The following is a 13,695-nucleotide window of genomic DNA, read 5'->3' on the forward strand; positions in this document are numbered from 1 at the left end:
GTCGAACGATATTAATATCAATCGGGTTTAGTTTAATTTGTAGAAGTGATACACCTAATAATAGTACATGTAACTGTATTCGCATGACTTATCAATTTAGAGATGATATTATTGACGGTTGATTTCAGAAAAAAAGATTTACTGTCATAAAGTGTTAGTCATATCAATAACATATGAGCCGCGTCACGACAAAACCAACATAATGGGTTTGCGACCAGCATGGATCTAGACCAGCCTGCGCATCCGCGCAGTCTGATCAGGATCCATGCTGTTCGCTGTCAGTTTTTCTATTTGTTATAGGGTTTGTAAGCGAACAGCATGGATCCTGATCAGACTGCGCGGATGCGCAGCTGGTCTGGGTCCATGCTGGTCGCAAACCCATTATGTTGGTTTTGTCGTGACGCGGCTCATATAAAGATAGGAAATATAATAATTTAAAGTACATGTAACTTATGCAGCAAATATATACGCCGGGTAATAGTACTTGTATATATATGTACATTTTACATGTGCATGCTTGTTACAGCACACCTCAATGACAGCACGTATCAATATAGATTAATAAAAATCTGAATCATCTAGATCACGATTATTAAGGCACGACAGATTTCTGTGTTTTTTCTTCAATATATTACCACCTGTATGTATGTTCGTTTGCTTTATCTGAGTTTTTTTTTATCCTCATAAACTGACCTTTTTCTGGGTATTTCCTTTCAGTATTTCTTTCACATGGTAAAGTTTACAGGCATATCCCGGCAGATTTTTACATATTTTGATATACAGACTCTTAAGTTGAACTTCACTGTCATAAAACGGTGTATGCCATAACTTCTTCTGTTTCTCCTAAAACATAACGTCATACAATAATTATAATATATATGTTGTATATTTGTCAATATATTACACAATATGGTATGAACATTATATAAAACCATACAAAAATTTGTGTTACAGGATCTAAATAACAAAGATATTATCATCACGACAAAAACGAACCAAGAATTGTAAAAACGCAATTAACCTTTAGGTATTAAAACAATGTACTGTCAAATCAAACTCTACAAATATTATTTAGGTGATTTTTGAGACTAATATAAATATAAATATTTTTGAATATATAATACCAAGATATCGCCAACGTGAAAGCATCTTGGGCACGAGAATTATGTGACGTTGTTAACTTGGACAAGCACATATGTTAACTTGGACAAGCACATAATGTGACGTTGTTAACTTTGGCAAGCACATAATGTGGCCTTGTTATTTTGGGCAAGCACATAATGTGACGTTGTTAACTTGGACAAGCACATAATGTGACGATGTTAACTTGGACAAGCACACAATGTGACGTTGTTAACTTGGGCAAGCACACAATGTGACGTTGAAAATTTTGGAATCAGCTGTATGTAACGATAAAATACTATTACAAAATTACTAAATGGTTTCTTACTTCGATAAGGTTTTTCACTTTTTTGGAAGTCGTATAATGCGGTGGTAGATATTTTGTTAAATCAATCTCGACTTGGCTATCAGGCTCATTGTCACTCATACATGATAATTGCCGGACAAGTCTCCCCTTCCGTCTACTTAGAGTGATCCCCCTTGCTTTATTGTTTCGGATCAACTCTTTCTTTTTCCTAAGGTTTTCCTGTTTTTCTTCATTGCTGGAACTCTTCCTGGCCTGGTCTGTCATCTTTTTATCGACAAGTCTATATATAAAATAAAAACCTTACTAGTATATAAAAAAACTATCAATAAATTGGTTAAGTAATTTATTTAAAAGGCAGGATAACAAATTAAGTCATTTGTTTTGATAAAACATCAAGTCTCGTTATAATGAAACGGGCTGTTAATCAAAGCCTCGCTATAAACATATAATTTATATAAACTATCGGAATGTTTATAATCTCGTTTAATCATCAAGAAGGTTAAACACTAAAATACTTCAAACACGATACATACAATATAGAATAGGTCACTATAAAATTCTTAGAATAATGTTTACGAGCTGTTTAATTGATGATAAACGACAACTCTATATGAGATATATACGACAGTTCTATATCAGATAAAGACGTAAATGTGTATAATTAAGTAAATAGAAGGTAATAAGAAGAGCAGTCAACTGATCAGTGTGTTATCCGATTTAGAACCACTCTAACATACACTTCATTTGTTAAAATCAAGATTTTCAGATTATAAAATTCCCAACAATCTTATTGGTCAAACAAGTTTTACTTATACTATAAATAATTGATGTATAAATTTGTTAATTAAATGACAACTAATTATTAAATATATTTTAAAGACATAAATATTACTATACTAATTAAGTAGAATGTTTCTATAATAAACCTGTAAGGCCCATTATGATTGGTCATCTCATTTTCAGGCCACGCCTCCTCTAAATGAAGTTGGATACCCGCCAATGTTGCAGCTTCTTCTTTTGAACATGGCAGTTCGCCAGACAAAATTAATTCCTGGAGCTACAATTAATAAAAACAACAACACGTCTATAGAATGTTTTATATTATAAAAAAGTTTGATTAATCTAACACACTGAACTGGTAATTGTTAATTACTGTCTTAATCTTACATTTAAACACTTCGTAGAAAACTTCATCAATCAAATGTGTCCAGTATAACGCTGAACGAATACAATTCAATATAAAAACCACAAATAAATCATTTATACAATGACCTTCAAACCAGGTTCTGATATCGACGAAAGAGTTAATGAAATATTTCAAGGGTGTACATTCACTGATAAAGTAACCAGGAACTCTTTAATTTATATCCACATGGAAACCTGTTATCTTCTCTTATCAAATAAGTCGTATTTTCACTCGGGATTCGTCCGTTTCAAGTAAATCCAAAATATTTGTACATGGTGATTCGCTCGATACAAAATAATTATATCCATGAACAGTCGGGAAGAAAGAAAGAAATAAAAGTAAATGAATTCAATGAATACAAAGTGTAAAATTCTATATTTAATAATCCAGATATATTTTCATTACCATTTGAAACGGTTTATTCACATATCACATTGTAAGTTTATGTAAGTTAATTGACAATTACATTATAGTATACATGGTAGAGTCATCTCTATCAATTAGATGAAACAAATGATAATATACAGTCAATGACACTGACGATTCTTTATCATTACACAATCACCGTACTTTTTTCTTACTTCATTTATTTACGATTAAAACGCAAGTGAGGCATATAAATGTACATGTACACAACATTCCCACCATATGATCTGCACGATACTACAGTTTAAAAAGTTAGATAGTTAAATTTATAAATTTATCAATGTTGACCATAATAGTTTGAATGGCAAACCATGAAATAACAGAAGACTGTATATATATACATGTATATATATACATGTTTAATTAGGTATTGCAGTTACGTAGACATGAATTTAAACCGTAACAAGAAAATAACCTATTAAATCTGTTGGATGAGAAAGAGCCAAGACTTCTAAAACTTATAAGTTATATCTTGATTCAGAAAAGTGTATTTATAATGTGTTTTGCTGTGATATACATTTTCATGGTCATTTTTTTGCTAACATATATAACATCAAATGTACATATGCAAATTAATGTTAACAATGAAAGTCGCTATGCGTCCTGTCATTTCGTATTATCGATCATTTTCAAATCTTTATTTAATATTTATTGCAGGTATAGATCAATCTAAATAAACTGGCAGTCACGTTTGTCTTTCTGAAAATTATAAATGTATATCTATCTGTATGTCTGTCTGTCTTTCTATGAAAACACTTCAGTGTAGTGAAAAACTATTATTTCCTTCTGGGCTCTGTAAAACGACCGTTTAACTATAAAAAGGTTTATTCGTCTATAGAAAACTTAAGATCATGAAAATAAATGAATATATGAATGAGGTAGGATACATGTACAGGGCGAGGGTAAATTATAAAGGTGACACTTGTGTTAGTATAAATATGCGGCTTGTGTGTATGGGTGGTGAATATAGGTGGGGCTAAAGTTTATGTGGTTGGTGCTGTGTTTATAGGTGGGGCTTAAGTTTATGTGGTTAGTGGTGTGTATAAGTGTGGGGATTATGTTTATGTGATTGATGTTGTGTATATGTGTGGGGATTATGTTTATGTGATTGATGTTGTGTATATGTGTGGGGATTATGTTTATTTGATTGATGTTGTGTATATGTGTGGGGTATATGTGTGGGGATTGTGTTTATGTGGTTGGTGTTGTGTATATGTGTGGGGATTATGTTTATGTGATTGGTAATGTGTATTTGGGTGGGGATTATGTTTATGTGATTGATGTTGTGTATATGAGTTGGGATTATGTTTATGTGGTTGGCGCTGTGTTTATGGGTGGGGATTATGTTTATGTGATTGATGTTGTGTATATGAGCTGGGGTTATGTTTATGTGGTTGGCGCTGTGTTTATGGGTGGGGATTATGTTTATGTGGTTAGTGTTGTGTTTATGGGTGGGGATTTTGTTTATGTGATTGATGTTGTGTATATGAGTTGGGATTATGTTTATGTGTTTGGTGTTGTGTATATAGGTGGGGGTTATGTTTATGTGGTTAGTGTTGTATATATGGGTGGGGATTTTGTTTCTTATGAACACTAAACGGATTGTCATTATTATCGTTTATATAACCACTCAACATCATTTTTATTTATATAAGGCCTCGTCAACATCATCATTTTATATAAGAGCTTGATATCATTATCATTCATATAACGGCTCAACACTATTATCATTTATATAACGAAGGAAGTCGGAAAAGACTTATTGTCATTGTACATCTATACTTTAGCTACACGGCAGAGTTTTATTATTTGCTTAAACCCTTGCACGTGTATTTGTTGAATATAAAATATGATGTTAATGACATTGATTTGATCTTAAGTTTGCTTGATAATCAATGAGAAATGTAAATTTAAACATGGATTTACAACTCGTTCTTTACAATAAGGGGTTTATCTGAAGGCGACAACGTTGTTAAGGTTATCTTTATATTAAACCTTTAAATCACAGTAACTAATTTATAGCATCCATTTGAAGTACACATTTTCTACATTCTCGGGATTGTTCCGTAATTAAGATTTTTTTCCGTGTTTTAACTGATAAAGCGTTTTTTTTATCACTCCTACACATTAAATGCAACTCCCTGTTACATATAAACGAGAACATTTTCTTTTTCTGTACAATATTTCCAAAACCAGACATATTCGATACAAAGAATATTTAACTTTAATTGCACAACTATTGAAAAGTCAAGTAGAATTATAACTCTGGTGCAAAATATTTACCTATTACCTGCATTTTTATTACGGAAAACCTAAATTGACATTTTTCACGATTTCGCATTGTTAGAATTTCAAATACCCAAAAATCTTATTTTGTCAAAACGAATTTGATAAACCAACAACAACAACAACAACAACACAAGACTTTATGATATCGCAACTTTAAAAGTCTCTGTATTTTACAGAAAATGAACAATAAATTTTATTAAAATATTGATACATGTATGTACAGCAGGTATTATTAGTGAACGTGAGTTCATCTTTGTACTTTATTTTCACAATTAGTTTTTTTATCATTACCGTTAATTGTTCACATGTTAACAAGCAATATAACTTCAAGGTGTTATAAAGTTGTTTTTATGTAACTTACAATAAATACGAGTCTATAAACATATATAAGTGTGCTAAAATTGAACAAGTACTTTTGTTATATTTTGGTACTAGCAGTTTCTGACAGGTCTTAATGTCTAAATAAAGCTTGAAGGCAGCGGAAACATCTGTATCAAGACCTAGTACTTGAGAATATAATGCCTTTACTTCATTCATTTAAGTAGTTCGCGCGTGTCGCTCACACTTTACAAAATAAATCAAACAGTAGCATTGCGGTGCAAAATAAAAGACAGCAGAACTAATTATAAGATGATGAAAGAAAAGTTCGTAAATTACTTCAAGTGCACATCATGGCGTCTATAAAACTTTAAAATCCTGATTTTCACCAAGATTCTGAAACTTTAAACGCCCCATTTTTAAATGTTTAGTCAATGTTTAATATATCTATACATATTACAACATCAGCTAAGGGATATTTTTTTAATGACAATGGTATGCTTTGCTGAAATCTGGAGGTATGCGGTATCCCGCTTTATCTTATCTATAATTATTGTTGTACTGGTAAAATGTACTTATATTAAACACATATAACACAGACGTAAACAGTCAAACAAAAACAAAATACGTAACGAACATTATTGTCTAAGGAAACACTGACGTACAGCAGCTAAATATCTGAGTTGTCATTTAGCCAGTACTATCACTGCTAAGTTTCATAACAATTCTTTTCATGCACTTTGTCATGATATGATATAACTATTATTTAAACGTGTAGCATTTTATAACTTAAAAATTGTTAAACTTACAAAATTGATAAATTCCCTCCTACAGAAAAAAAGAATCAATCCAAACTGATCTCTCTTCACTGATAACAAGACATTAACACTTTGGTATTACTGGACATATGGTTTTCTGTTTAATGGTAAACACTTAAAAGCTTGTAAATTACTTCCAAAACAAACATTTTCTAGCTTAGCTATTCGGCCTGATAGCGTACTCAGCTAGTGTAATACGAGCGCTGATTATATAAAATAAGCATACTTGACCTGTTATTGCATCAACTTATAGAAACAATTAATGCATAAATCATACAGATAAATTCTTAAAGCCTTCAATACAAAAGTATTTAATAGGCAGTTAAGCGATGCAAGTGATGGTTAGTTTTTGTACTTTAAAATATGAATGTAAGAGGGAACAACTGGGCTATTCGTCGAATTCATCAAGACAATATTATATATAGAGAGACATATAAAGATAATTTGCTTGCGATGGTGAATATGAAAAATATCTCACTGAGAGAAATGAACTAAAATATTTTTAAGAATGGAAATATAGAATAATTCTCACTTTGATCGCAGATATATTCAATATTTACGATAAATACCTTTAAATGAGTATATAAATGGTGCATATGTTATATATCTATAAATCAAAAAGATTCATATTGAACAACAAGCATAAACATTTTCTTTCACCAGAAACACCTCAGTATTTCAAACTAGTTTGAGTAGGTCTACCTACAGAGCAATTCGACAAAGTTTTTCCAGAAGGAAAATTATGTAAGACAGCACTGATTCTGGCAGAAATTTCATCAATATTTCTTTTCTAATATTGAATGGATTTTCTTCAAAAAAAAGTGCACAAAACAATTACACTGAAGGCACCTTTTTCGTCTATTACCGAATTTGTTTGAAGACTCTCTGATTTCCCAACAGATTCAGTATATTAATCCATGCATATTGTTTACTTTATTTTAAATAAAAAATAATACATAATTTTTCAGCTTTGTGTAGATAATAAATGACGTCATCACTATCCAATGAAAATTACCGTTACAAACGTGCAGTGTTATAGTGTAATACTAAAACGTCACAAATGATAATACTTATGAAAACAACATAAACAGTTATATTTTATCACATGTATCAAGTAAAGGATGCCACCAGGATAAGATAATTCTGTTAATTATATGTGATGTTTGTGGAATAAGTTGACAAATTAGATATGTCGTATACACATCGTGATGTAACAAACATAATTACACTAGTAATAAATCTCTAACCTCTCTCTGTTTATATAACACATCAATACAAGACATAAATATCACTTATGTATGTCATTTTATAGGTTCTGAATGAAAAAAAATCGGCACTGAAAATATGACTTTAGTAATTCACTATCTGCTAATTAGATCATTGAATAGCTAATGATAATTATCACGTTTTTGGTCTAAACATCGTTTATTTAAACACGATTGTGAGAGAAAAGATTGTAGTTTATTTCAACCATTTTCAAGGTCGCTTTCCGGAAATGACTAGTACCAATTGTTTGATAGTGACCACAATAGGGTTTGAATCCACGATCTCTGAATTTGTACACAGCCAAACGACGCTTTCGTTCCGCCATTGTCGGGCACCATCGTTGTTGTCGCGATGTCCCATTTTGTCGCTCGGTTTTTTCAAATCGAAGGATTGCTTATTTGATACAGGGCCCGACATCGGCTCCGCACGACAACAGCCGTTTTGGCGTGGCTTCGGGCTAAGACCAGAAACGGCAAGAGGAACAGTTGCGCAACGCCGCAAAGTTACCAAAAATCAGCCCCCATAAATGAGAGCTATTCATAATTCAATGAATACTCGTATCGTATCGTATCGTATTTTTGAATCATAAACCTTGGAGAAGACTCACGCCAATTGATATCAACTGGAAGAGTTACAAGTAAAACCTTTAATCTATTCAGCGTAAACAGTACATAAACCATACATACATCCAGAAGCATATTCATTATAAGATAGTCATATTTCTGTCAACATTTATCTATCTCCAGTAGACACCTCAGTAAAGCACGTGAATAACGTGCTACTATCATCAATCTTATAATACAGGTTGTCATAGATAAATTTTCTTATAGAACATTTTAATAGCTTTCCCATAAAAGCCAGTAGTAATTACTTTCCTGTTTAAGTTGTTTAAAGAAAACAATTTCATTCGGTTTCAATGCTGAACAGGGAGTTAAAATTTACCAGTCGAGTATAGGTTAAAATATTTTTCATTAAAATATTAAAAAACAAAGAATCCAAAAAAATTTAAGGGATGGCATTTTAAAGGAAAACCCTCCTTTGGAATGAGACTTCACAAAACACTACCGACAAGGAGGCCTAGCAGAAAAACAACACAACATGAAAAGGGGACAGGGGCATTAACAGAGATCAAAGAAGATTAACAATTTATTTCCATTGATTTCCCTTACACCTCTTAATTGAATGCTTTAGTGTATTATGATGATGTACTTTATAAAAAGTATAAAATAAAGTTTCTATTCTATTCTGTTTTGTTCAAATAACAATATTCTATGTTTTGTTGTCTTTTTTTATTTCTGAGAAACCACGATTTATTATTTTGTAATTAAAGAATATAAAAAAAGGTTTGAGAATGCAAAAAATAAAACTATATTAAGCTTCGTCATCATTCCAGATACTACAGGTTCCAATAATCTCTATATCTTCTATCTTAACAGTATTATATAATCTAAAGTGACAACTGTTATAGGTTTTATAACATGTGTTGTGTTTAGTCACCACACTTTAGTCACCAACTATAATTACATTGTATATATTCGCTAAGATAAAACACAATATATCATCAACATTCGGAATATATGCCCACTGCTGTGCTGATATTCATATATTCATGGCATTGACACATATATTGTTTTTACTCATTTATATATAATGGAAATCGTCAAACACACACCTAAATAGTACATATCCACCATATAAGTACTTGTAAATAAGATTAACGCACCCCTGTCGGACCGTATTTGGTACAAAAACGAATATGGTACAAATTTGTACCATATTCGGCCGAATATGGTACAACTGTCTAATGTGTACCATATACGTATCTGCAGTTTTGGGGTAAAATGCCTGACCAAATATGGTACAAACTTGTACCATATTCGGAATGAAAAATTTACCACATTCGTTCCGAATATGGTACACACTCATCATCGTCATCATCATCATCATCATCATCGTTATCTCATCATCATCACCATCATCATCATCATATCATCATCACTCATCATCATCATCATCACCATCATCATCATCGTCATCATAACTACAATTTGCATCAAACGTCATCAATACCATTCATGAAAAATAGTTCATCATCGTCATTCTATCATCATCATCATCATCATCATCATCAATCATCATCATCACCATCATCATCGTCATCGTCATCATCATCATCGTTCATCATCATCATCATCATCATCATCATCATCATCATCATTCATAACTACAATTTGCATCAACGTCATCAATACCATCATGAAAATAATCATCATCGTCATCATCATCATCATCAGCATCATCATCATCATCATTAATTATCATCAATCGGCGGCCGGTAATCATTGGCGTTCAAAATAATAAAAAACTTTTTTCATCATCATCATTTAATAATCATTATCATCGGCCGATAAACATCGCAGTTATCAATCATCACAATCATCAAACCCCAATCATCATCACCATTGTCATCATCATCAAATTACATCATCATCGTCACCATTAACACCATCATCATCATCGTCACCATTAACGCCATTATCATCATCATCGTCATTGATTGATGACAAAAGTTTTGATGATTGATGACGACGATCAAAAATTACCGTAATCATCATCATCACAAACTTTTTATCATCATTGTCATCATCATCACCATCATTATCACCACAATCATCAAGGTCATCATCATCATCAACACCATCATCATCATCACCATTATCATCATCGTAATGAAGATCACAAAAATGTGATGATGATAACTGCGATGTTTTTCGGTCGATGGTGATGATGATGACGACAAAAGTTTTGTAATGGTGATAACGACGGTCAGCACATCATCATCATCATAATCTACCGATAAAAATCGCCGTCAGCATCATCAAAACACATTTGTCATCATAATCATCATCATTATAATAATCATCATCGACCGATAAACATCGCTGTCATAATCATCAAAATACGTTTGTTATCATCATCATCATCATCATCATCATCATCATCATCATCACATCAATTATCAACACCCCAATGATCATCATCGTTGTTATCTTCACCAACACCACCATCATCATCACCATCAAAACCAACATCATCATATCCACTATCATGATCGTAATGGTGATCACAAAAAGTTTTTTTTGTGATGATAATGACAGCGATGTTTTCGGTCGATAATGAGGATGTTGTGATGATGATGACGACGATGAGAATATCATCATCATCATCGGCCAATAAACATCGCCATCATCATCATCACAAATATTTTGTTATCATCATCATCATCATTATCATCATCGTCGGGCCGATAAACATCGCCGTCATCAATCATCTAAAATCTTATCATCATCATTATAACCATCATCATCGTCCGATAAACATCGCTGTCATCATCATCCCAAAACGTTTGTTATCATCATCATCATCATCATTATCATCATCATCATCACCTCAATCATCAAAACCCCAATCATCATAACCACTGTCATCATCATCACCACCACCATCATCATCACAATTTTTTTTACCATCATCATCATCACAAATTTTTTTGTCATCATCAAAATCCATATTATTTTAAAATTTTTATTTTTAATTTGTTTTTCAAGAAAATTCAACAAAAATTTTTACCTTTTTTTTATTTATTGGTTAGAAAGGTTTTTCAAAGTTATTGAAAAACATAGAACGCATTTTTAAAATTTTAAACCAAAATGTAGGATTTTGGACCAGACATTTAAAATAATATATCATTCATTTTAGTAGCAGCCAAAAAAATCCCCAAAAGTGCTTCGTAAAAATTACCTTAAATTTAGCAAATTTACAAAAAATTTCCGGGGAGAAAAAAACATAAATCAAATCACAAAAAAAAACATAAAGGTTTTTCCAAAAACCGGGTTACTGTATTTTTTCACCCGTAATGTCTGTACATTAATCTTGATATATAAACCCAAAAGATTCCCCTAAACCCCGCAAAAGCAAACCATACTGGCTATTTCAGTCTTTAAAACAAATGGTTTTGGGTTTTATAGTTCATTATATTAAAGCTAAACAACTCCTGTTCCAGAAAATAACCAACACTCTAACGCACACATCTGCTTACCAACCAAAAAAAGATTGAATATCCAATGTTTCAAATTCAAATAATTGACACATACAATGTATTTCTATTTTCAAAATTTACTTTCCCTTAATCAAGACAACATATTATAGATTCAAAACTTAAACTAAAATTATTAAGTTTTGTTTTATTTTTAGAATGTTTACATGAACGCTTTTAAAAAAACGTTCTTTACAATTCTCTTGAATATTGAGTAAAAAATCGGACCAATTTTTCGTATTCAAATAAAAAAAAAGTTTAGGGTCGGGCGAAAAAAATAGGTAGGGTCGGGTCACCGGAACAAGACAATTTTTTTCTTTTCGCCTAATGTTTAGGAATACAGTCACACCTGTCAGCAGCCAGTCAAACATCCTTATTTTTGGAGAGATATATTCATTTAAAAGAGCTCAAAAAATCTCTTAAATCGGATTTTGGTGAAAAATACACTTTCGAAAAAAAAAAGTTTTAAAAATTTGAAAATTGCTATTAATGATCTTGTGAATTGTTTGGGTCAATCTAAAACTACTGACCAAAGGATATTGAATTATATCGAAGAAATGCCATCGTAAAACAACTGCAAATGCATGAAATATGAATTTTCGTTAGTTATTTTTTCGGCCCAATTTCTTGTTAATTTTTCGGATTTTCTCATGCAATATCTTCTTGTCAGAAGTTTTTAGATTTGACCCAAACAATGCACGAAATCATTAATATGGCTGACGCGACGTCATTCGACCAATCGAATGCGACGTCGACATTCCTGCAACGACGTTTGCTTAAAGCAATCATATCTGGACAAAACCTACCAATTATTATTAAAATGTATTAAAATATAAGCATTAATACCGAGGGGTATTAAACGATCAAATTTTCCAAGAAGCGCTGGCGCGCTTCATGGATTTGCTCGCCTACCTTTACCCTTACAAGTTCACACTCTATGAACATAACCAAAATGCGATAATCCTCAAACATTTACAGAGTTACCTGGAGCAAGCACGTCTCTAGTCTTAGAGTACTAGTACTTAGTAACCAGTACTAAGCAGATACATTCGCCAGTAATTGACAACTGCCCTACTTGAAACAGCGGTAGGGGAAGAATGGCCGTAGAAATCATTTCGTGACCAATCTCCACGAAAGTATCTGGCCCGCCCGGGAATCGAACCCAGGCCGCCTGCGTGGCCAATCTGACGCGCAACCGACTGAGCTAGCCGGCGAAACAGTTACACAACCAGCAAAATCCATGTAAAGTGTGGTTAGGTAAGCTGTTTCTGTTACTGCTAGTTACGACGACGACGACGACGACTACGACGACGACGACGACGATGATGATGATGATGATGATGATGATACTTTTGTCACTTCCAATATTAGGTTAATACAATGTATTTGAGTTTGAAAAAAAGTTTACACATCGGCAGACTATTTCATTTATTAAGAAATACATAATTTATGTACCATATACGTAGGCCATTTTCATTTTATTCCAACCGAATATGGTACAATGTTTGTACCATATTCGGTCGAAAATTGTACCATATTCGGTCCGAATATGGTACATTTGTACCATATTCGACCGAATATGGTACATTTGTACCATATTCGTTTTTGTACCAAATACGGTCCAACACACCCCTAAAGCACGGTTATATTGTGCAAATTATAAAGTACACAATTCAAAATATGTTTCGGAAACAATATAATTGATTCAAAATAAACGATTCTAATATCATTGTCTTTTTGTGGCATGATAAGACTCTAACACTACATTGATGTAAAACACAAACACTACGATGATTAAACGATCCAACATTGATGTTACCCTGTTACATTACACTGATGTTACCCTGTTACATTACATTGATGTTAC

General features: G+C 32.3%; 1 protein-coding gene across 1 annotated transcript in view; it reads right to left on the minus strand.

The window, feature by feature from the left end:
* LOC132758902 (uncharacterized) overlaps positions 1 to 13,695 on the minus strand; it is a 132,052-nt gene that overhangs the window by 29,218 nt on the left and 89,139 nt on the right. The window contains exons 10-12 of the mRNA XM_060750611.1: positions 2,356 to 2,486; positions 1,451 to 1,709; positions 694 to 843 (exon numbers count right to left, since the gene is read on the minus strand). Of these exons, the coding sequence (XP_060606594.1) occupies positions 694 to 843; positions 1,451 to 1,709; positions 2,356 to 2,486 (540 nt within the window). The remainder of the gene's footprint in view (positions 1 to 693; positions 844 to 1,450; positions 1,710 to 2,355; positions 2,487 to 13,695) is intronic.

This window comes from Ruditapes philippinarum, unplaced genomic scaffold (assembly GCF_026571515.1).
Source record: "Ruditapes philippinarum isolate M1 unplaced genomic scaffold, ASM2657151v2 ctg1949_1_1_1_1, whole genome shotgun sequence".
Taxonomy (NCBI): Eukaryota; Metazoa; Mollusca; class Bivalvia; order Venerida; family Veneridae; genus Ruditapes; species Ruditapes philippinarum.